This window comes from Passer montanus, unplaced genomic scaffold (assembly GCF_014805655.1).
Source record: "Passer montanus isolate IOZ18808 unplaced genomic scaffold, ASM1480565v1 scaffold125, whole genome shotgun sequence".
In the NCBI taxonomy this organism is placed as follows: Eukaryota; Metazoa; Chordata; class Aves; order Passeriformes; family Passeridae; genus Passer; species Passer montanus.
The window spans coordinates 1,096,311-1,120,228 of NW_024359278.1; the positions used below are offsets into that span (position 1 = coordinate 1,096,311).

Below are 23,918 nucleotides of genomic sequence, written 5' to 3' on the forward strand. Positions count from 1 at the left end.
GCTCCGCCGCCCGAGGTGCTGCCGGCGCGGTGGGGCGGGAGCCGGCGGGGCCCGGAGCCTGCCCGCCGTGGAGGGTGGGGAGCGGCGTTTGCACGGGAAGGAGCGCTTTTCTGCATCGCTCGGGGGGCCGGCGGGGCGGGCTCGGCCGGCAGCGGGTTTGGGCTGTGGATCCCCCCCTCCCCCGCGGGCTCCCGGGGGAGAGGGAAGGCAGGGAGCGAGCTTCCGGGCACTGCTGGGCTCCCCCCCACGCGTGACAACCCGGAGTGCACCTGCGGGAAAGCAGGCTGGCGGGGGGGACAGGGGTGCAAAGCGGTGGCTGCTCCCTGGGCGCTGCGGGGATGCTCCTCGCAGCGTAGGGTAAATTGGGAAATCAGCCTGCGTGGATGGTAACGCGCGGGGACGGGGGGACCCGCGCCCGGCTCCGCTCGGGTCCGTGGGCGGCCGTGCCGGGGCAGCGCCGGTGGCGGGGCTGCCCGCGACGCCACGGTACCCTGGAGAAAATGGGGAAAACCCCAGCCCAGCCACGAAACTCAGGTCCCGTGGGTAGTCTTGTATCAGCGGGGTGGCTGGCAGACAGTGAAACTTCAAGGAAATTTGCTTTGCAAACACCGAGAATTAAGAAGTGGGTGGCCGCTTGAGCCACCAGTTTATTTTTTAAATTTTTTTTGTGAAACTGGGCTTACTTCAGATTTCCCTGTATCTAGGTGACCTTTTGGTTGCAGGGATACCAGGTACCATTTGATTTTTTATTTGGCTGTTGCTGCGAGACTAGTTTCATGCCTAATTGATCGGAGATTTGTGCTGCGGAGGGCTGTGTTTGTTGATACATTTGGAGTGAAATATACAACTCGTAGTGTCTCGGTAGTTCTTCGCAGAGGGAGTCTGGATAAGCTGCTGTGCACACAGTGTCTCTTGCTTTGTAGAGTGTCACATAGAGATGATCTTGGTTCCAGTATGTAACACTGCTGAGCTTTAGTTGTGGGCGTTGGTGGATGTTTTAGCCCCCAGTCAGGTTTGTTTAGTGAAAGTTAGTAAAAAGGCATGCGTGTGCTGTAGGTAGAGTGTGGATTCCGTGGATAGATGTGCTAGTCAAGTTGTAATAAGTTCTGCCTAAAAGAGCAAAACCAAACCCTAATGGTACCAGTAACCCCTGAGATTATTAATTTGGTTCTGGTATCCACTGAGGCACTTGGAGGTGACAGAAATCATCACTCCCAAAAAATCTGTTGGTTGCTGCATTCTCCCTAATTTATAGCTCTTGTTTTAAACTGAACTTGTCTTAGGCCACAAATAATTTCTGCTGCTTTTTGATCCTCTTGGATGTATTTACCAGCCTTTGCAAATGCAGGATCAGGGCATTTTCTACCTTCTTTTCCTTTGTGTGACTCAGATTTTTATTTGCTGAAGTTTCAGAGTATGCTCTGCTATTGATTATATACGAAGTTTGAATTTTACTGCTGTGGGAGAAGTTGCTACACAGCTCAAACACTGTTGTAATGTTAGGCCTGTAACAGAGATTTCTGCTGTTGGTTCTGCTGGTGGTTCTGAGAGTTAATTTTAACTTGCAACCTAATTTTAAGCCTTAACTAAGTTTCCTGGTTTTCAGAAATGCGGGTCACTCACAGCTGCAATTGATTTCTCTAGGATTTAGGCTTGCTCAGCACTTAAATCAGGGGTAGGTGATTATCTGGGAGTGACTTTATGTGGAATTAGGCACTTCTGTCTGAAAATTTTAGACTATAGGAATGTGATGTAATATACATGATGATGTGAGACACATAATTCTAGGTTCTAATAAAATTTGTGCTTGAGGGAAATGTAAGCATTGGTCTATAGTTCCAATTAAGTAAGGGAAAAGAAGTATTCAAGTCATTCAGTTTAAGGTTTTTCGTTTTGTTTTTATTATTTTGCTCAAAATAGCTTACTTAAGTAGTGTTAAGTAAGGTGGTTGAACACTAAATTAAATGTTGGAAAATAAATACATTCTGAAAGGAAAAAAATATTTGCATAATATTGATATTGTAACTGTTGGCACTTGAGTTTCTGCAGTTCTAATGATATTATGAGCCAAATCCTTAAAAAATAAGAAATTGTTGTTACTTATATGTGGTTTTCGGATTATTAGAGACTGGGTCATCATTTTGCTCCTTACCTCGAGAAAGTGCCATGTGGAATAGGAGGGGTTTTTTTAGGGTCCATTTTAGAACAAGGTTTACTTTTCTTTATATATTCCTCTTGCTGGCTGCTATGAAAGTTTGCAGAATTGTCAGAGTTATGGATCTGTTTAATAGCCAAGCATTCCTATCTAGTCTGAACCCCTTCTTCTGTGGCAGAAATGTTTCCTACTGGTCTGCTGTCCTACTTCTCTCCCCACACCTTCATGTCTCCTTGGGAGGTTGTACCAGAAGTTTGTTTAGCTGGGAAGGGGCAAGTCAGCTCCCAGCCCCCAGAGCCACTGGCTCCTTCTAGAATATTCTGTGTTACGCTGAATGGTGAGGATGATGAGGAGAGATTCCCTAAAACAGCAGTCTCCCTTGCTTTGTTGTCCCTGTAACATGGCAGTGGAAGGTCCTTCGAGGAGCAGAGCTGTAATGAGGAATTTCCGCAGGGTTTTCATCCTGCCTGCCACCAGCATGTCCTTTCAGGACTCTCTGGATCCTCTCCTTCCTTACTCCCCTTTCCCTTTTTTAGGTGAGGGACAGCCCCTGGTACAGCTGGCACTGACCATGGGGCTGTGGCCAGCGAGGGTGGGTGGTTGTGCTGACATTGCCAAGCCGTTCCTTTGGGGTAGGGCTGGGAGCAATAATTTGGCTGTTTCCAAACTGCTGATGTGTTTTCTCCCTGAACCCATAGGGCTGTCATATCCATGAGACTTTTCCCTTGGTTTGATTGAAATTGGACAAATGGTTGAGAGATGATGGATGGGGCAGGGAAATGGGATTGGCAGGCAGAGAGAGAGAGGAGGATAGACAGAGAAAGCGGATACGCCTTGTTTCCTTAGGAAATTAGGAAATTTCCTTAGGAAGTCACACTGTCCTGTCATTAATTTTACTTTTTTATATATGTCTTTGCTAGTTATGGAGACAAAAGGATACCACAGCTACCCAGAAGGCTTAGATATGGAGAGACGGTGGGGTCAAGTTTCTCAGTCTGTGGAGTATTCTTCCATAGGTGCTGGAGAGCAGCCTGATGACAGTAACTACATGGAGATTGTAAACGTCAGCTGCGCCGCCGGCACTTTCGCAAACAGCAGCACTCAAGGAAACGGCAAAGAAAAACCTGAGCTACTCTCCTGCCTGCAGCAAGACAACAGCCAGCCTGGTCTCCTGCGCTCTGACATCAAAACCGAAACAGAGTCCAAGGAGCTGTCGGCAACGGTGGCCGAATCCATGGGTTTATATATGGATTCGATACGAGACGCCGATTACCACTACGATCAGCAGAACCAGGGGAGCCCAGGAAAGATCTACCAGAATGTGGAGCAGCTGGTGAAGCTCTACAAGGAGAACGGCCATTGCTCCTCTCCCCTCCACAGCGCCAGCAGGCCCTTGAGGTCTTTGATGTCGGACTCTGGGAGCGCTGTGAACGGCGGTGCCATGCACACGATTGTCAAAAGCCCCATCATGTGTCAAGAGAAAAGCCCCTCAGGCTGCAGCCCTCAGACCATGGCCTCTTCAGTATGTAGTCCTGCGGGAGTGAACTCCATGTCCTCAACTACCGCTAGCTTTGGGAACTTTGCCATGCACAGCCCCATGGGGCAGGGCACCCCTCTGTCGCGCTCGCCCAACGTTGAGAGCCGGGGCTCCATGTTGCACAGCCCCGCGCATGTTAGCAACGTCGGCTCTCCGCTTTCCAGCCCTATCAGTAGCATGAAGTCGCCGATCTCCAGTCCTCCCAGCCACTGCAGCGTGAAATCTCCCGTCTCGAGTCCCAACAATATCACTATGCGATCTTCTGTGTCCAGTCCTGCAAACCTGAACTCCAGGAGCTCCATTGCCAGCCCTTCCAATGCCAATAACAGGTCCACGCGTTCTAGTCCGGCGGTTAGCACTGTGGGATCATCCATCTGTAGCCCCGCAAACAGCTCCGTAGGGTTCCCGCCTTCTGGCACGCCAGTGGGGCCTAGCAGAAGCCAAGATACCGTTCCTAGTCCAGAAACAAAAGACAAGGGTGCTCAAGAACTCACGTTTCCCAAGATGGAGGAAATGGAGAACGCCATCTCCAACAACAGCCAGATGAACCTTGTTCAGTTCATAAAGCCCGAGCCAGACGGCTCCTTTGGCAGCGCCTGCATCGGTGACAGCAGCAGCAGCAAAATAAACTCAGATTCCCCCTTTTCAGTACCAGTGAAGCAAGAGTCGGCCAAACATCCTTGTTCTGGTGCCTCTTTTAAAGGGAATCAAACAGTAAATCCTTTCCCATTTACAGATGGCTCGTATTTTTCTTTTATGGATGACAAAGACTATTACTCTCTTTCTGGGATTTTAGGACCACCTGTTTCTTCATTTGATGGAAATTGTGAAGGCAGCGGTTTTCCAAATCCAGGCCTACGTGTGGGGATTAAGCAGGAGCCTGATGATGGCAGCTATTACCAAGAGAACAGTATACCATCCTCTGCCATTGTGGGTGTAAATTCAGGTGGACAGTCATTTCACTACAGGATCGGTGCCCAGGGCACGATATCCTTGTCGCGGCCGGTTGCTCGAGAGCAGACATTTCAGCACTTGAGCTCCTTCCCTGCTGTCAGCACGCTCGTGGAGACCTGGAAGTCGCATTCGGAGTTGGCATCCAGAAGAAGTGATGGGTATCCAGTTCTAGAGTACATTCCAGAAAATGTGTCCAGGTGAGCTGGCAAATTGCTAATTTTTTTTTCTTTTGTCCCCTGCATTAAACAAACAAGGCGTGAATTAAAATGAGGACCAGGGTGGTATTTCTCAGTCTGATGCGTAATTCTTTGTTTGAATTTCCATTATTACTAGATTTGTGGCTATCTTGCTGTATTTTACTCCGCCTTTAATGAAAGCAAAGTGCTGGCTTTAATATTTAAGAAGAACATATTGTATTCTGTTGTTATTAGGTTTGAAGGTATGGCTTTTGTATGTTTATGAGCTCTTACTACTACAAATGTTGTTTTTCTATAATGAGAGCTTAGTAAAATTGCTCTCTTGTGTCCTATAATGGTTATTTTTTTCTTAGCTAGTGCTTGAATGTGTGGTACCTCAGATGAAATGTTGAGATGAGGATAAGAAAATGGTAGTGTCAGGAATCTGTTTTGTGAAGAAGCGTGGTGCTGTGTTTGCACTGGACTTGAACTGGTTAAGTTTAAAAAACAACGTTACAAGCCTGTGGCAACATATTATTTCTGTATTTTAACTGTAGGAACATTTGGTTTATATATATAGAAAAATGCCTCCAGAAGGAGGAGAGCTGTTAAAACTTGATGCATTTGAAAGAGAGAAATGGATAAACTGATCCCCTCACTTCTGGTGGAAGAGAAATGAGCAAGTGTCATCTGAATTTGGCTTTCTTGGCTGATCTGTGGCAGCATGTCCTTCTTCAAGCAGGTGTCCTTGTATCACGTGAGGGATGCTTACTTTCCTAAACCATCTAGTTGCAGAGTCAACAGAACATGTTCTGAAGCGTCTCTGACAGCATGACTGAGTTCAGATGGTTGCACAGCATACCCATGTACCCAGCAGCCTGACCAAAGGCTTGTGCCAAAGCTCAAATAGCCAGTGACAGATTGGCATTTACCTTTCTCAAGTGGTTTTTCTTGCTCATCACAAGCTATGCAGCTGCCCTCAGTGAATGAAGCATCTGCCTTATTCTTGGAGTGGGGTTAGGAGGATGCGTGGTGTTTTCCATATTTGTATGATACTACAGATTTCTGAAAATAGTGTTGCAGTGAAAAACATAATATCTAAAATACTGGTGCTTTTCAGGGAGGGAAATTGGCCTATCTACCTATAAGGAGAAAAAAAAAAACCATCCTGTCTTCATTTTATTGTCAGTTAGGTTTAACACTACTGCAATCTGTCTATCATTTTGTAGGCCATACTTCACTTTTTCTTTGGCCATTTCTGATAGGGTCTCGAAAAATAATGTACTTTTTAATATACTCAGTTTGAAAGGGCTGTATCATGCTGAACTTTGCATGTAGCTGGATATTTGTTACCATCCAGTCTTGGCCTAAATGTACTTTCTTGGATTAAAGAAGATGGAGTCACTGTTTTCTAGTTATTTTACCTGATCAAATTTTCATAAATTACATTATTTATATAGTGAGAAAAGTTCACCAGAAGACTGATGGAATGCCTGAATACAAAGACCCAATATTTTACTGCCTTTGTGGTTGAGCACTGTTGCTTAGACAGGTAGCTCCTGCCAGCTGTGAGAACTCTTGTGTGACTGAATGCTTGCACTGAGTCAAGGCTGTCATCCATTGCAGGAACAATAAACAAGGAAATAATGCAGGAAGGAGCAAGGTTGTCATCAGTAGTTGTGTTTGGAGCGACAGTTTCTTAAAGGGTTTTTAAAGGAGTCTTCTGATCTGACATAGTCCATGGTAGCTCTAGATCAGTAAATGTAATCAGGTTTGATGATGGCACAGGCTGGGTGCACTTTCCTGTCTTTGTTCTCCAAGCTGGTATCTCTGTAGGATTTGCAGGTGAGTGTAGCTGCCATTCTGCAGGATTGGAATCCTGAAATGTTCAGTGCTCAGAGCTGTTACGTGTGGAATTCTGCTCAGGTGATGCAGATCTGCAGGGTTGCGACACTCCAGGCATCCTGATGTGTACTCCAGATTAGGACATGTGTCATCATTTCAAATCTCAGAACCCAACCCCATTATTTAACTAAATGTTGCTCTTAATCTGGCTGGTGATGGCTCTGTGCCAACAGTGCAGCCAGGGACCTGTGCAAAGCCCTTAAAATTTTGAAGGTAAATTCATGTAGAGATCTTTTTGGCAGTGCAGATTTGAGTGCAGAGGTGCCTGCTGAGATATTTGTGCTGTTGAGACAAGTCATAAAGACTCCACATAAGATGTTGCACATGTAAAATCTCATAAGATGTCACACATGTAAAAGCTCAGCCTTGCTATTGAACCTCAGACTGATCTTTATTTTTCTCTTAGTTTCTGTGCTGTATTGCAACTAGAACAGAGGAAATCGTGCTCAAATTAGTTGGTGCTCTGAGGTGTTGTAATAAAACACACATAGCTTAAAACCCTGCCAGACCCAACATCCCAAGCAAGGTTGGTTTCAGCTGTCCCATATCCATGTGGCATGGGGATTGCAAAATACCTCTTCCTTCGTGTCATCAGAACAGCAGCATCACACCTTTGTCCTCTAGATCTAAACCAGATCCTCGCTATTTCCAGTCAGTTTTTTTACCTGATGTGTCAGTCATATCAGGCATCACACATTTTGCAGACTTTTACAGCACGTGATTAACCCTTCAAAGTTTGAAATATTTTTAAGTTTCTGATGTTCTAAGTCTTGGTCTTTTTTTTTTTTTTTAATTTTTTTTTTTTTTTAATTTTTTTTTTTTTTTCCTTTTTTGGCTTGCAATATAAATGGCTGCAAGCAAAGAATAAAGTGAAGGGAAAAAATAGGCTATATGGTTCTCTAAAGCCAGTAGATGACCAGCACGGAATATCTCTTGTTTTAGCAGGCATTATTTTCTGAACCCTGATCTCATACCCTTTCTGAACTGCCTCAGACTAGCAGCTTACACGGTGAAAAGAAGTGGATGGCCAAAAGAAGATGACTTTGAACTTTTCATATTTATAATGAATCTTAAGAATATTGCTGTTAAAAAAATCATATTAGAGTGTTCCCTTTCTGGAATCAACTGGTAACCATAGTTGAGGCATTTAGAATGCCTTGCTACCTTGTTGACTGTGCCAATCACCCACTGCCATCTAGAACATTTCTCTTTTTCTCCTTCAGTTACTTTTATTAGATGTGCCCAGTTATGGTTCTTTTTAAGTTAGTTGATAGTAACTTTTTTATAACATTGCAGCTTGTGGTGTTTGGGGAATGAGAGCCTCTTAAGGAAAAGCAAATTGCCTTATTCCCTTTTAAATACTTTTTCTTCTGCTAATATGCATGCAGAACATGTCTTTGTTTTTGAAAGATTTTACATTTGTAATTTTTAATAAAGGGTGAATCATACTTGTCTGGCTGTGTGTATAGATTACTCCCTCCACAAATGGCATTTCTAAGAAATACTGGTTTCTAAACTAAATAATAGCAAAGTGGGCTTGAAAAAGAAGGTATGTGCAATTGTGTGATGTCATTGATGAAAACCTACACAAAGAATCCAGATGAGGTTTCACTATAAGGTGATCACTGCATCTCTGAATTGGGGTGCTAGCCTAAGCCCCATGATCATGCCAATTACGTGATTTTCAAAATGGCCTACGAAAATGTCATGGTTGCTTAAAACAGCAGTAAAAACTGAGGAAGATGACCTTTCTGCTGCATTAGCTCTTACCTAAAGCTTCTTGTGCAAATGTGCCTTTCCCCTCTAATTTCCATATTAACTCATGTATGTACACACATGTACTTGGTTTTCTCAGTGCTTCTGGTGGAAACAGAGGGCTGATACTCCCTCCTGCTGTCATTCCTTCCTGGCAATTCCACTGGCGTAATCCAGTGTGGGAGGAATCCACAAAGTTTGATGTGCTATTCAGAAAGTTTAGTGTTTTAATATGAATGCATATGTTTATCTATAATAGTGTTTCAATATATTTTTGATCAGACATTGATAGTATTTTAGGGATTACTTGTACCTATCTGTTCCTCAGCCATTCCCATGTGTCAGTATTTATTTCTTAGACCCTACTTGAAAAAGCCCCCTGAAAAAGCCATCCCACCCAACCCAAAACCAGAACACAACAACAGGATCCTGGTTTACCTGTAGCCTTTACTGGCTTGAATTGATTCTGGCTAAAATCTGATTTCAGGCTATTGCAAGTATTTTTGTAAATAAACTTTTATGTTAAATATTATCTAGAATAGTCACTTATCAGAATTATACCTGCCAGAAAGATAAAGGTCTGGTAAATATTATTTTTAGAATTTATGAATGGCCTTGACCTCTGTTTGCTGACGGACTTTATGAGAAAAGGACTGTGCTGTTAAAATATTCTCCATGCTTGGCAGGACTGTATTCCCTTTTATCTTCCCAAAAATTGACTGTGCAAAACTTTTTCAGAAATTATTCTCTAATACCATGGATCATAGACTCAAATCTATATTTTTCCTTTATTTCAATTTGAGAAGGTATACTTGTTTTTGTAGGTTCTTGTATAATTTCATGTCTTTTTTTAATGCAGCTTTGGGTACAGTCTTGACATAGCTGAGACCTCTGCGTATCCTTTATTTCTCTCTAAAGAAATTAGAAGTCTTTATTAATATGTCAGCCCAGGAGGTTGAAAGGTTCCCTTGGGCATACCAGCATGCACTGAACAGCTTTTTACTTTCTACAGCTTTCTTTGTTGTTATTTTGGTGAGGGTGCTGGGTTTTTGTATTGCTCTTTATTGAGAACTTCAAAGTCTGTATAAATTATTTTCCCTTAAAATATGAATGCAAATAATGCCTTATTTTCTCTTAAAATTATACATATCCATTGCCTCCTGTGCTGTGGCACAGGGAAGTCCACATTAACGGAAAATGGTGTTCCAGAGCTGGGTGGATCTTCCCCATCTGGGGAAATAAGAGCTCTGTTGTCAAGCTGGGTGTCAGGAACTAGGGCTTGGTTGTTTCTTTGTGCTGGGGTAAATGAAATGTATTTCCAAAACGTCTCAATTGCTCGTTGATACCACTAAGCTTTACAGTACTTGGCTGTTGGAAATCACTTTGCCATGTTTAGTTCTGATAATAGCTAATAGTTGTTGCCTAGTTTTTGTATCACTTTTGGTGATATGGAATCTCACTGTGATAATCTTGTTTTGATGGTTTTCTGAAAAACAGGAAGGTGGGGTCACCTTCAATGCACAGATTTTATAACAAGCAGAAGAAGTTTTGATTGTGCGTTTTCCGACAGTATGGATCAGTCCATTTTCACGAGGTCTGGAAGACAGAAAATTATGAACTGTATAAAAAATGTTCTTGTCCTGTTTTATGAGATGTGTGTGCCAGCAAGGCAGGCAAGCACAAGGATTGCTGCAGCAGATTCAGTGCTCGTGCAGTACTCGTGTTGTCTGCAGAGGGAGTAAATTGTTAAGTTGTGGTTCAATAACCTGGCCTTACTCAACCAGCACTTAACATTAATGGAGCTACAACCTGCTGTGGAGTGTTCTGCCTGGCTGAATCAGATTGCCAGGTACTTATTGGTGCTTTGCTCATCCCAGGCTGGAGCAGTGGCTGCTGTTGGGTGTCCCTTGTTGCTGAGCAATCTATTACTTGCAAAAATACTCTGTTGGGCCAAGCCTTGTCTGCTCTGATTCTGGCTTCTTGTGTGTGAGAGCCAGATTGGGATCCTGATCCAGTCCACTCTGAAGCTCCAAAGAACCAGGACAGTGAAACTCGTTGAGCAGTGTGATGTGACATGGACATGAGACCAAACTGTAGGGATGGAAAGGGAATGGAGCCTGTGAAATATCCCAAGTACGCCTTTCTGCTGCAAGATAATGTATTGTCGAGCCATAATGCCAACGCTGGTATTCTCAGGGCGTAGTTTTAAGGTGTTTTCTCTTTTTCAATTGTATGTATCGAGTCTTTGAACAGAGTTGTAGGAGATGGAGTTAATAATGGACTTGTTTTGACCAAAACTTCTTGGAGAACAATGGAGTCCTGTGATTTGAGATTTAAGATCTCAGAGGTCAGAAAATACCACAGTTAAGGATGAATATAGAACCATAACTTGTTCTCTGGCAAATGTGTCTTAAAATATGGCTGTCTAAGAGCGATAAAAATGGTCCAACGAGGAAACTAAAAAGAGTGTGTGAAAAACAGGTATTAAATCCATCTAAGTTTAGTACTTTTATCAGTTTTCACATGCAGCTGGTTGCTACACAGTGCCTGGTGCTCAGCATATGAATTACTTTGGTTGCAGTCTCCTCTGAGTGAGAGATCTGTGGAGAGGAAGAAAAAAGCAGCAGTATTTCCATTGGGTGCAGTGGACCAGGTTCTCGCAGTGTTATTGGGCACGTCTGACTGCACCCTAAATAGACCATGGCGTGATTTGACTGCTCGCCGCCCTACTTGTGTAACCCGCAGCAGAAGGTCACCGTCTGGTGGGCTCCCCGACAGCCCTCTCCTGCTGGAGCCTCCTCGGCTTTGCTGCTGAGGAGTCAGGCTGACCGTGGAGGAAGGCACACTTTTTTGGCTTGGGCTGCAGGGGAAGGGCAAGCAGGTCGGGAAGTGCCTGTTCATCCATGGCAGCAGTTCCTGATGTAGCCTGCTCGGGTACCACTGCCGGCAAGAGGAGCGGCAGCATCTCCCCTCCCTGCGGGGCTGCCTGGCAGGAGGCACTCCCTCCTCAGACTTGGGGACGGGATTTCTGCGCACCCATGTCTTTCCCTTCAGGGACCCCGGAATTTTACAAAAGCCTTGAGGGCTGGTTTGCTTTCAGGGCAAAATTTTCAAATAAAGGGTCTCTTTAAATGGGAGATTCTATGGCCTTCTTTGGAGGTTTTTTGTTTGTTTGTTTGTTTTTGTTTTGTTTTGCACTGAGGTTTATTAATGTGGTTTATCAGAGCTTAGCAGTGCGTTTTCTGAAAGGAGGTGATCTGGGGGGTTCTCTTTCTCTATTTTGCTGAAAACAGTGCTGAAAGATTTAAAATAACTCCCCCACCCCCAATCCCATCCCAATCTCCTGAAACCCTCTCCCAAAACAAAAAAAAAAGTGCAGAAAACCAAATCCATGCTGTTCATTCTGGATTCTTCAAAGTATAAGTGACACTGTTTGTATCTGTTCAATATGTGAATAAGTATTTTTGCAAGATGCCATTTCTTTACTGAGTTATGTTATAGCAGAAGTTCCCACACTGTTGGTAGATCACAAAATAACTTGTATTTTATTTTTTTAAATCTTAAACAGTGAATTAAGCACCTCAGATTACATCAAAGTTTGTTGTTAACTGGTTGCTAAATTACATTTCTCCAAATCTGTGATCTCTAAGCTGCAATATTGGCTTCACGAGCAAACTGGTAGCTTAAATTTCATATTTGGAGGTAGGATTACTTGGAGTTAATATGTAATGTTATTTTTTGAAAAGGAGAAAAAAAAAGTAAATTTTGGTTAGAACCTCTGAGCAGAAACAAAATCCAGTATTTGTGGAAAATACGTTAAATGGCTTATAGGAATTTGTATGCTCCTTCTAAGATGCATGGGTATGCTGCTGATTGTGCTTAGTGATAATAATAGATCAAAGAGTTACAGCCCTGAGGTTAAAAAGCAAATTTCAGACTAATTGCTGAATGTTTCTGACAATTTTTATATCACTTTACTTGTTTCCATCCTCTCTCCTAAACAATACTTTTTACTTGCATCTGGAGGTGAAAAAACTTTTTTGAATGAGCTTTCAGGCTCAAATTTTTGCTGAGTACATGAGTCTTTTCTCATTGTGCTTTTCGTTGCATATTTGCTTTTGAGAGGCGTTACCCCAAAAAGTGGCAGCTTTATAAACCAATTCCATAGCAATTAGATCATTGGAAAAGAAAAAAAGAAATTAAAAACTTCATATCATCTTTCATAATGCTTTCTGAATATTTTGGATTTGTGAGAATGTCTTAATTCCTTATTTTTATGACCTTAATTCCTTATGTGTATGACCCTTTTGGGTGCATGTTCAGCCTTAAGTCTACAAAACAAAGCAGTATTTTAGAGGTTTATTTTGGGCAGTGTAATCTATCAGTGGTCTGAGAACTTTTAATCAGAGGGCAGAATGGGGAATTAATCAGTAGTTTGTCCTGATCAGGATTTTGCCCCGTCCTAGCTGCTGAGAACTGTGGGGTCTTGCCAGCATTTTTGGCTATGCTTTTGTGAATCCTGTGTTGTACTAAGATCGTAGTGGAGTCCTGCAAAACTCTTTGTTTTCAATTTGCAAGTTGAAAAGGTTTGCAAGTTGAAAAGGTTTGCGATTTGAAAAGGTTTGCGATTCCTTTGTGCAGAATTTCCTTTGCTCGCCAGCTCCTCTCCCGCACCTGGCTCAGAGCGCCAGGATGGCGCACGGGAGCTGTCCCAGCCTCGGCTCGGCAGTGCCCCGTGGAGATGGGAGCGCTTCCCGAGCGGGGCAGCGCTCTGCTTCGTGCATTCCCACCTCGTTCTTTGCTCCGGGCCGTGCAGGGACGGGGCCGGTCGGAGCAGGGATGCCCGGCCCCGCATCCTTGCGCAAGGAGCCGGCTGCGGGCGGCCCCGCTCCGTGTCCTCAGCGAGACCTGCGCTCCCCGAGCCCTTTGCAAGGCTGGTTTCGCAACCGGCGGGCCCCGGTTTACTCTGGCAGCGTCTCACCTTGAAAAATCAATTGTGTTTGTGTCTTTAGCTCTCCCTTAGCGCTGCTGCGGGGAAGAGAGTAGGGAAAGGACTCTGCTCGCTGTTGCAGGGTGGGCTGGCTTGGGAAGCAACATCGTCAAGTTCCAGCCCCATCTTCAGCTAGACAAGGCTGCTCAGGGCCCCATCCAGCCTGGCCGTAAGCGCTTCCAGGGATGGAACATCCACAGCTGCTCTGGGCAACCTGTGCCAGTGCGTCGCCACCCTTCAAAGTAGAGAATTTTTTCCAGATACCTAATCTAAATTAGGTATTCCTAATATAACTCCTTCAGTTACAGTGATTACCCATTGTCCTATTGCGGTGTGCCCTTGTAAAAAGTGCCTCTCCAGCTCTTTGCAGGTGATTCACCATTTTCCCCACTCAAACACTGCCTCTCGTCTGACAGGAGCAGTGCTGGAGGTGGGACGTGGTCTCGTAGTCAAGTTTCATCAAAGTCACTGCCCTCAGACTAGGAGCGGGAAAGAGATTACTTCTGGAAGTGCCTTAAGGTTGAGGCATCATGAGAGCAACCTTTCTATTCCCTCAGGAGGCATGAGTTCAAATATGAGCTTCTCCAAAAGGTCGGAGATCTCACTTTTAGCATTGCTGAAGACTTGTCTCTGGAAACCTGTCATGCACTTCAGCGTTTTTGAAGACTGGAGTGCCAGGGACCTTGCAAATGAAGGTGGGTGGGAAATTTGCACAGTTTCCAGGCAGACTATCTGAGCTGTCAGCTTCATTATTTTGAACTAAATTAGATTTGTGCTAGAGAGTGCAGTATGCTAGAGTGGTTAGAAAGCTCTTCCTCTAATGGTAGCTTCAAAGCTGCTTTGCTAGATATGATTGTGTTAACTTCCAAAGTCACTTGGATAAATTAAAATAAAACAAAACAACTAAAACCTTGCATAGGCGTGCATTCTAGGATATGGGAAAACTCCCTGAAAAAACTCAGGAATTCCATTTGAAGACAATATCATTTAATGTTTGGTGTTTCTGAGGATCAAGGTCTGTTATTTTTTATGGTTTGGTAGAAATTGAACGTGTTGTTATTTCTGGCCAGGGGATGCATGCTTCTGGACCAGTGCACTCCTGCAGCTCCCCGAGCACCCTGTGCCCAGCAGGGAGAGAATACTCAGGGGTGCTGCAGTGGAGCTCATTTTCCCCCATTTCCTAAGGATTGCCCCCCAGCTCGTAGCCCACTCATTTGGATTTAGTGTACACCATGGGTTTGTTTTGTTATTTCCATTTTAATTTTGTTCGGTTTTGAGCACTAAGGCTTTCTAACATTAATAATTAAAACAAATATTGGCCAATAAATATTCTTTAAGGATTAGAAAAAGTTACTAAACATGACTGGCTTGTCGAAATTCTGCATTGAACTTTTGTTGCAGACTGCCCTGCTGGAAAATCCATCAAATAAACCCACATTGCTGCAGAATTAGCTCTACAAACGCTGCACAGCTTTACCATACTCTTCCTTCAGATACACAGTGGTAAATGAGAATTAGTCCAGCTGATACAATTAGGATTTTTAAATCCTTATTTTTAATCTGGATCCATGTAAAGTAGCTGGAAGATGAACAAAGTGTGGGGGGTTAGACTTGTCAGCTTCTGCTCAGTGTATGGAAGTAAATGTTGGAAGTGGTCCAGAGCTTTATGGCTGCTGCCAACTAATGACATAAGATAATGTTGCAGTGAAACAATGCATTTGATTTGCATTTGTTTCCCAAGTAACCTTTCCGATTCTTGGGACTGCTTGGAATTTATGTTTCTGAAGATTTGACAGTAAAAAAAAAAAAGGAGATTGGGCATTGAAAACTTTGAATGATTAAATATGCCGTAATGACAACTTCAAACTGCACATGCAGATAATGAGATAAAGAATGGTTACTCACTTCATATTAAACCCATTTGGTGGAAGAAGCAAAGAGGATGAATGTCTTTTGGATGGACAAGTTATTTTAAAAAGAGAGAAAATTCAGAGGAGGTAATGTGTATAGAAATAGAAGTAAAAAAATGAATTGCTGATTTACTTTTATTTTGTTTATTTCTGGAGTCAAAATGTATCTATTATGGGTCTGCAAATTGCCCTGCATTTCTTTTCTAACATAAACAGGAGTTAACTGGGCGCAGAAGGCTAATAACAGAGTTTGTAGGTTTTGTTTATATTTTCATTTGGATCAGAAATGTGCTTTTGAAGGGAATCTTCCAGTTGCCACCATCTTCCTGTCCTGTGGTTCACATCACTGGGCAGCTGAGGGGTGAACAATCAGATATTTCTGAGGCAGCAGGGAATGAAAAAACACTCCAGGAGGTACCCAGGGCATTCCAGCCTCAGCTTCTGTCTGTGGGACCCTGCTGGAGCTGGCCTGAAGCACAACCCTTGTGGCACCTATAACTGGATGGTGGATCCTCAGGACTGAGCCCTCCTCTGCATAGATCTCCTTTTGTGCCTGCAATGTAAGTGCTGCCGGTGTGTAATTGCATTTTCACCTGTGAGCTCAGGCATCTGTAATTGGGAAAAGATTCAGAGTTACAGGCAGAGGAAATTGTTGCACATCGGAGGCACTGTTTTCAGCAGATGTGTTTGCTCATAAGTTGTGACCAGATTGAGAAAAGTACCTACTTACTCACCCTTCACCGCAATCTAGAAATCCTAAAAAAAGCTGAATTAAATCCTGGAAATAGGAAATGAAACTGAAGTGACAAATAGGCTGTATCTTTTTTTTTTTTTTTCATTAAGTGAATTTCACTTCTGTTCAGCTAGATAGGGACATTCTGATATTTATTATAATACTAAGCCATAAAGGCAAACAGAATTGTTTTGATTATAGGCAGCTGCCTTAAGTATTTACAAGCAGCTGTAACTTAGGCAAACTAATTTAACGACTTAGAATTGTTATTTCAGAAAAAAACCCCTACTTTGTGGATCAATAAATTCTTGTAAAGTAAACCTATTGATTTGCAGCTAATTGGATATTGTGGATGTCTGATAAATTAATTTTAATATGAGGCTAACTGAGTTGACTAGGTGATGTATTAGTGGTAGTAAATGACTTAGAGTCATTAAGTCTATTTATAAGGTAGCTACGGGAAAAAAAGAGTTAGAAACCTGTCTTAATTTCTTCTAATCAGCACTGTAATACCAGGGTCCAGATGATTTCTGAGCTCACAAGAGGAGCTTCATGCTTTTCTTATCTTCATACCCTCCATACTGTGATAAACAAGATACTCCATGTCCTCCACTAATTGTTCCATGTCCTTCCACCTGTATTAGCCCTTTCCATGATCTCAAGATGCTTCAGGTTCTGCTTGCTTCAGCACAAACACCTGATATTGTGCTTATTAAAAGAAAGTCCTCCGAAGGTTGTAGCAAGGTCCGTGTTGCTGCACAGAATCCTGGTCCTCCCTCTGCCAAGCTGCTGTTCCAAGCTGGAATGCTTCAAGGCACAAGGGGGTGGCAGCCCCAGCCGTGGCTTCTGGCAGCTGCAGGGGTGAGGGTCAGTAGGTGTTCATGGGGGCTTCTTTGCCCCAGTGCCCCCAGCATGGGCATTTACAGTTCTTCCCAAATTTTGCCTGAGGTATTTGAGGCTTTGAGTCTGACTCCATAGGGAGAGTTGCTACTGGTTAGGATGTATTTTGGCTTTTTTCCATCACGCAGCGTGCCCCAAACTCAGATGTGATATTGATGTTGGCGTGACTTAAATCAGTAACTTAATACATGGGAATGCAATTTTCATGCTCAGTGAAAAAAAAAAAATTCAGGACCAAATAGGACTGAGCTTGGGATGAGGAATGCAGGGCGATAAGAAATGTGGTCTATTGGGAAAGAGGAGGATGATAGGAGCAAGGAAAATAGTAGGTAATGGCGCAAGAGAATAGAAGCTCAGTATAGTGCCCCAGGTCCTAGGAAAGGTTGTGCTTTTGTCTGACATGACTAAAAATTAAGACTATTCAGCATCTTATGACTTAAGATTACAAGAAATAGCTTTGACTGATTTTTATAGATGTATTTAATGGAATCTGTTTGAAAGGCAGCAGTAAATACACAAATATTTCCCGTTTATGGGTTTTGATACAATCTAGGTTTTTTGTGATGTTTCATATGAGCAGATGAAGGTACCATATATCTCTGCACTTTGCATGGGAGCTGATGGTGAGAATTATTAAATTATCCACTATTCACAAAAATGCAAAAATAATATGCCGTTTGTAGAAGACTCTGCATTAACAGTGTAGCTTTTAAAAAATTTAATTTTGCATAAAACCAAGGAAAATAACTTTGTTTGTACTACTAGCAGTGTCCGAAATACCAATGCTGTTACGGGTCTCATAAGGTAACTACATACCCAACTCTTAATTATATTTCTGTATTGCATCAGGTCTTTGGATTAGGAAAGTGAGATGTCAAGAGTAAATTTAGGTTGGAACTTCTCCGCCAAGTCCCCAGTGCTCCCACCAGTAGTTCAGTATGAATGAGTCTGTTTCTTTAAAGACTTGAAGTAAATATTGAGTAGGGTTTCCTAGCAACATTTGTAAGGTTAAGTAAAAATCAGACTTGCCAGGTGTTGCTTCCAGAGCACACTAGCCTTTCAATTTCAGCACTTACACTTTCAATACATTATCTGCAGTATGAAATGCTGAACAGGATCTGATAGTATTGTAAATAGATAATTTTGCAGAATCCTGTGTCTAAGGGCAAGTTGGCTGCAATATTTTTCCTACTTTGGGACACAGTTTTTCTTTTGCCGTGTATCTTTATTGTAGTTTTACTAATGGAGACTAACCTTACTTGGCTTTTGCAAGTATTAGCTATAGATATATGTGTGTGTGTTTTAAAAATACAATAATAAAGTCAATGTTTAAGCCTGCTAAAAAAAAAGTTCTTATTTATTGTTTTTTTCATAGTAAACCAAGGAGTCATGTGTGTCCCAACTGGTCTCATGAGTTTGCACAGGTCTGAGGTACAAGCAGTAGAATCTCTTGCAGAAATCTCGATTTTTCTTCAACTTTGATTTCTAGTGCTAGTGACGGGAGAGAAGATCAGCCTGAATACTTTGTATAGTGACATAGAAGTAGAGTTTTCCTGTCATTTTAGTCTGCTCAGTAAATTGCATGCATTCTCCACAGGTGCCTTAGGATGTGGAAGAGTTGTATGTGCCTGTGGTGTACCTGTTGTGGGTGGGATAGTTCCCCCTTGAGAAACACAGGAAGCTGGAATTTAGGTTAGCCCAGGATAGATAGATAGACAGATAGATAATGGAGGGGAAAAAGGAGTGGAAAAATTTGGTTGGCTGCTTCCAGTCCTAAGTTTTTGAGTCTATAAATAGAGTCTATCGGAATATTTCTAGTTGGTTCTGGGGAAAGTCAGCTGCTGTGCTGGGGATTGGCTGTGATCCCAGAATGAGGAGGGGAAGGAAAAAAAAATAAAAAGGATGATAGGAAGCCTATTGAAAATCTACCAACAGACACCAGTGAAATCGAGAAATTGGAAGATGCTGTATTTGGGCTTCAGTTTATTTTTCTGCAGCTTCTGTCAGTGCTGGATGCTCTGCAGAGTGACTCTCTGTATGCTGCTGTGAGTTTCTGACTTAGCCAAGCCCAGCAGGCAGGTCCAGCCCACCAGGGTTCATAGTTCAGAAGCCAGGGCTAAAGCCTGATAGCAGGAATAAGCACGGAAGTACAAGGAAGCAGCATGTTATCCTCATTCCATGCTGCAGGGGTGAGCCTGAGCAGCCTGCCCTCTCTCTGCGTTAGGTGCATTATATAAAGGAAAATGGAGAAATGAAACCACAAGCTGAATTTTCAGCTAATAAAATTAAGTTACTTTGTAAACCATGACTTTTTCAAGTATACATAGAAAGATCTTGCTGATAATTTAGAGTGCAAACTAGTTGAAGTATATTGTGATACCAGAAATAGGCATTTAAAAGAGTCATTATGAGCTTTGCAAACAGTTTATATGCTTTCAAGGAAATGTAAATGACACACATGAAAAAATATTCTGAGTTGAGATTCAAACACAATGTACAGCTAGAGTATAAATAGCTAGTAAATTTTAAAAATACAGTATTTTTAGAAAGTGCTTTAGTAACAGTAAAAGATAACATTCTAGCTAAAGTCCCTCTACCCTCCCTGCTGCCTCCAGCCCTGTAACCACAGAAGATGGTTCATACTGTAAGAGGAAAAAGTAGCTTTGGTCAAATAAACAGCTTTATGTAGGTAAGCTGAACCAGAGTTCTCAGGGGAGCATTTATTCCCATGTCAGGGTTCATAGGAGCTGAAATTATCTGAGCAGTAAATGAGCTTTTCCAGTGCCGAATTAATCCCAGAAAAGTATGTGCTCACATTGAAAATAAAAATGTTCATGACAATGGTTTTGCTGCTCAGGCTTTGCTGGCAACTCATTTATTCCTTTGTCATTTTCAGGAATTGGAGAAAGGGGTTGTATTTGAAGTTTATGGCAGGAGGAGAAGGGATAGAGTAGTGTCAGTGTTTCCCCATAGTTGTGTGCTCCCTTGGATGTCCATTCATGTCGTGTACCAGTAAGATGCTTGTTGCTTCCAGATTTCCTTCAATATTAAATAAGAAGGTACCACCCATATTTAACTTGTTGTTGTTTTTTTTTAATATAAATTTAATGTCTCTTCTTTTCATCTTTGTGTTTGTAATAAATCATGAAACTTATAATAAGGCAATTTTAGCTCTGCATCAGTAGGTGCCTCAGTTTCTCTGTATTTTCTGGAATAAAATCTTGCACTAAATGACTTTCTGAGCTCTCTTACTAAGCCTTTTTGGTTATTTAAGTAATATTAGCAGTAGAACCATTTTAGACATTGTTGAGTGATATTAAATGGACGTGTATAGGTAAAATTTTCATTGGATGAACAGAAAAAGGCAAGTGTTTTGTTGTTGAGGAAACAACAAAACACTTGTTGAGGTTTTGATAGGTCTTGAAGAAGATTGGGTAAAAAGGTAAAGAACTATATATTTTTGTTTCATTGGGATGTGGGAAACCAGCTCCTTAAAAAAAAAAACCAAAAAAAACCAAACCAAAAACCCAAAGAACTTCTTACCATTTGAATTAATAAGGAGGAAAATCTGTCAGCAGGTTGAAATTTGCCCTTGTGAGAGCTGATGACCATTCCCACTCACTTTCCATAGGTCCAGTACTATACCAGATGATGGCTGGGAATTAAAACTCCTAATTCATTGTGGCCATGAATTTTGCCTTGAAGAAGTGCTGAGAAACAACTTGTCTGTGGAGGGAGGAGGGGAAAATAATTCTGTGTATGGCCAAGGTAGATTTAATTTGGAATAATGTACTAAATTTGAAAAGTTCTAACAATATCAGCTATCTGTGTTGGACAGGCTCCAGGAATATTTCAGCTTACAATTCCATTTGTCAAAAACTGAGAAATTGGAAACAGAAGATAAACAACACATTAATATTTTATTTCTTTTTGGGATAAAGTTCTGTCATGTGTTTGGAAACTTCATTGAAATATTGGTCTTGTTAGAAGAAGCAGCTCAGAATTGACATTAACTGTTCATTGTGCCACTTGTTAATTTGGATTTTGCAAACCAATGTGATAAACTGATCTGGAATAGAGTTCTAAAATTATGGTTGTAAATAGATCTGATGCCAGCAGATGTTTTGCCTCTTTCCAGAGCAGTACATTTAAGATGTATGTTGCATACAGAAAAAGACTCAATGAAAACCCAGATGAAGCCCCAAGACCCCTCCAAAAGTCAAATCAACTCAGGATTTAATGGGGAATTAGAATTCATATTTTCTGAAATAGCATCTGCTCGAAGTTTCAGAAGCAGACAGAATTGTGTCTTTAGAGGGAGGATTTGATCTCGCATCAGTTAGAGTCCTGACAGCTTCTCCTGACACGTTGCTTGATGCATGGTCTGGCAGACGGGCTCCTGCATGGAACTTTTTTGCTTGCAGCAGTGGCCCCATTATAATCCGTGGGACTGGCCACATAAAAAAAGGCTGCTGCAGGTTGAAGTTTCCAGTGTCTCTAACTTACATCAACTGTTTTATATTATGCTTTTTTCCTGAGTTGTTCTGGCACTTTGATTCTTGTCATGCACAGCATGCATCTTTTCACACTTCCAATGCCTGACTGTGATGGCTTGAATCCTTCATTATTTTGTGATTAATTGTAGAGATACAAACATTATCAAATCAAAATCCCCGGAAGGCCTCTTTTAAAGGATCAGCCTAGCTTTTTGATTGAGCTGCCCCACAAATTACTTATCTGGTGGCTGTGTGGTTTTTAACATCCTGCTAAATTTGGAACACATCCATTAAATACTTTCTGCAATATCTGGGGAATAGAAAAGCTTCATAAGTTATTTCGTCCATTGCTTGGGTCAAGCCTTTAAAGAGATGGCAGTGCTGTGTTGAATCCATTAAGTAGGAATTGGTGGGTGAACAGGATCATGGTTTGCATTGGTAGTGATTGCATTTGGGTGTTCAGTGCAGATTTTCAAGTGCTAGAAGTCCAATTTTTATCTTTCCAATACATGTAAACTCATAAACTGCCATTGCAACTGTACAGGAGAAATTGTGATGCAGGTGAGAAATAGCACAGCAAGGAAAGTGCTTTGCATTAGCTCTTTTGTGCATTGCTACATGTGGTGGTTTTTTAAAACAGATTTTATCCCTTGGGATCTAATAAAAGGCTGGAGAGTTATTTGGTTTATAAACCTATGTGGTATATTATTTGGATATTCAGAGGGAAAAGGTCAAAGAATGTCTCCTGTGTTATCAATTCCTCAGTGGGAAACTATATTAAAAACTTGAAAATATAATACTATATAATTTAGAAACACAATATGTAATGTGGGTTGAGAGACAATTACTGTGTTGTATTTCTCTGTATTTTCCATTTTACTGAATGCATTTCAGCAACAATTGGGTTTTGGCTGTAATGCTATTTGTAGCAGTTTCATGAAGCTGCACAGCAAATTACTGTGGTGTACCAGATAAAATCAACTCCTCACTTCATTTCTGAAAGTCTCATTATGAAAAGCTCTTACCACTGGCTTGTGCAGGTGACAGTGGGTTTTCTCCATGTTCATACAGTTTTGTGGAATCTCCATTATAAGTTTTAAAGCAGTTTTAAGATGGACATATTTTACATATCTAGTGTGTAATTTTTCAGAGTTTATTCATTGAGAACATAGTTATAACAAAGACTCATAGAACATATCTCTTTCTCACAAAGTACTGTTGTCTGGCATGCAAATGTAACTTAAGTATTCAGCAGCTAAGCCTGACAAGAAATTAAAAGTGTATTGTTTATAAGTTGCTTAAAAACAGAAATATGTTTATTGTCAGTAGCCTTCTTGGTATTAGTGTTCCTGTGCACCTGATCTGGTAGGTATTTTCCTGATTTTGATGACCAGCCTTGGGATGCTAAATGGCTCACGATGACCTATTAGGAAAATTAGGCAGATTGGGTTAAAAAAAGGAAGTTTTGGCTGCTGTCAAGTGATGTTTTATCCCAGGAGCTTGGGATAGCATCCATAGCATGGGTTCCAAAGAGGAATTCTTGTCACTTTTCACCATAGTGATAGCACGAGGAATAATGCGTACAAACTGAAAGAGGAGAAATTTAGGTTAGGTATTACAAAGAAATTCTTTGCAGCTGGAACAGGTTGCCCAGGGACATTGTGGGTACCTCCAACCCTGGGAGTGTTCAGAGCCAAGCTGGATAAGGCCTTGAGCAACCTGGTGTAGTGGGAGGTGTCCCATGGCGTGAAGGGTTGGGACTAGATTATCTTTAAAGTCCATTCCAACCCCTAACATTCTATGGTTCTATAAATCTGATGGATCTGTTTAGAGAAAGAAGACAGATGTGTTAAAAATGTGCCATAATGGACAGCAGTTTTCTGCTTCCATTTTCATCCAGCTGCTGCTTAACACTGTTGTAGGAAAATCTAGAAGTAAATTGTTTTTTCTTAGTACCAAGTTGATATTGGCAATTCCCAATGACATGCTGAAGGTGTTTGGGCAGCAATCATGACGAGCCCTCCTCATCCTTGGTGTCCATGAGGACATCATCCCTGCTGGTGGGCTTGGGTTCGTGGAGCAGATGTTGCTCTTGGGCATTACTGACTTCTGCAGATGTGTGGGAGGTGCTTGAAAACATCTGAAAAGGCTGGAAGTGTTTCTGGTGCTCACTTCTGAAGGAGGTGGAAGTTCTAGAGACAAAGAAGGGGTATGTGGTTTGGACATGCAAAGTATTGTTTATATCTGAATAAAGGTCCATGTTCATTTTTTATGGTGGAGTCGAGCATGGCATGATTGAAGTGGGCTAAAGAGATATAGGAGGTTGCTAATGACTCCGGGTAGCTCAGGATAAAGGATGCTGGAGTTGAATCATATTTGTTCTGTGTTCTGTTTCCCAGAAATTTTC

General features: G+C 41.9%; 1 protein-coding gene across 2 annotated transcripts in view; it reads left to right on the forward strand.

Moving 5' to 3' along the window:
* Nucleotides 1–23,918, forward strand: part of NR3C2 (nuclear receptor subfamily 3 group C member 2) — a 189,192-nt gene that overhangs the window by 1,376 nt on the left and 163,898 nt on the right. Inside the window, exon 2 of one of the 2 annotated variants that reach the window (XM_039698427.1) lies at nt 3,076–4,843. In XM_039698427.1, the coding sequence (XP_039554361.1) occupies nt 3,078–4,843 (1,766 nt within the window). In that variant the 5' untranslated portion in view covers nt 3,076–3,077. Of the gene's footprint in view, nt 1–3,062; nt 4,844–23,918 lie in introns of those variants that run through there. The other variant, XM_039698426.1, reaches the window with a different exon arrangement.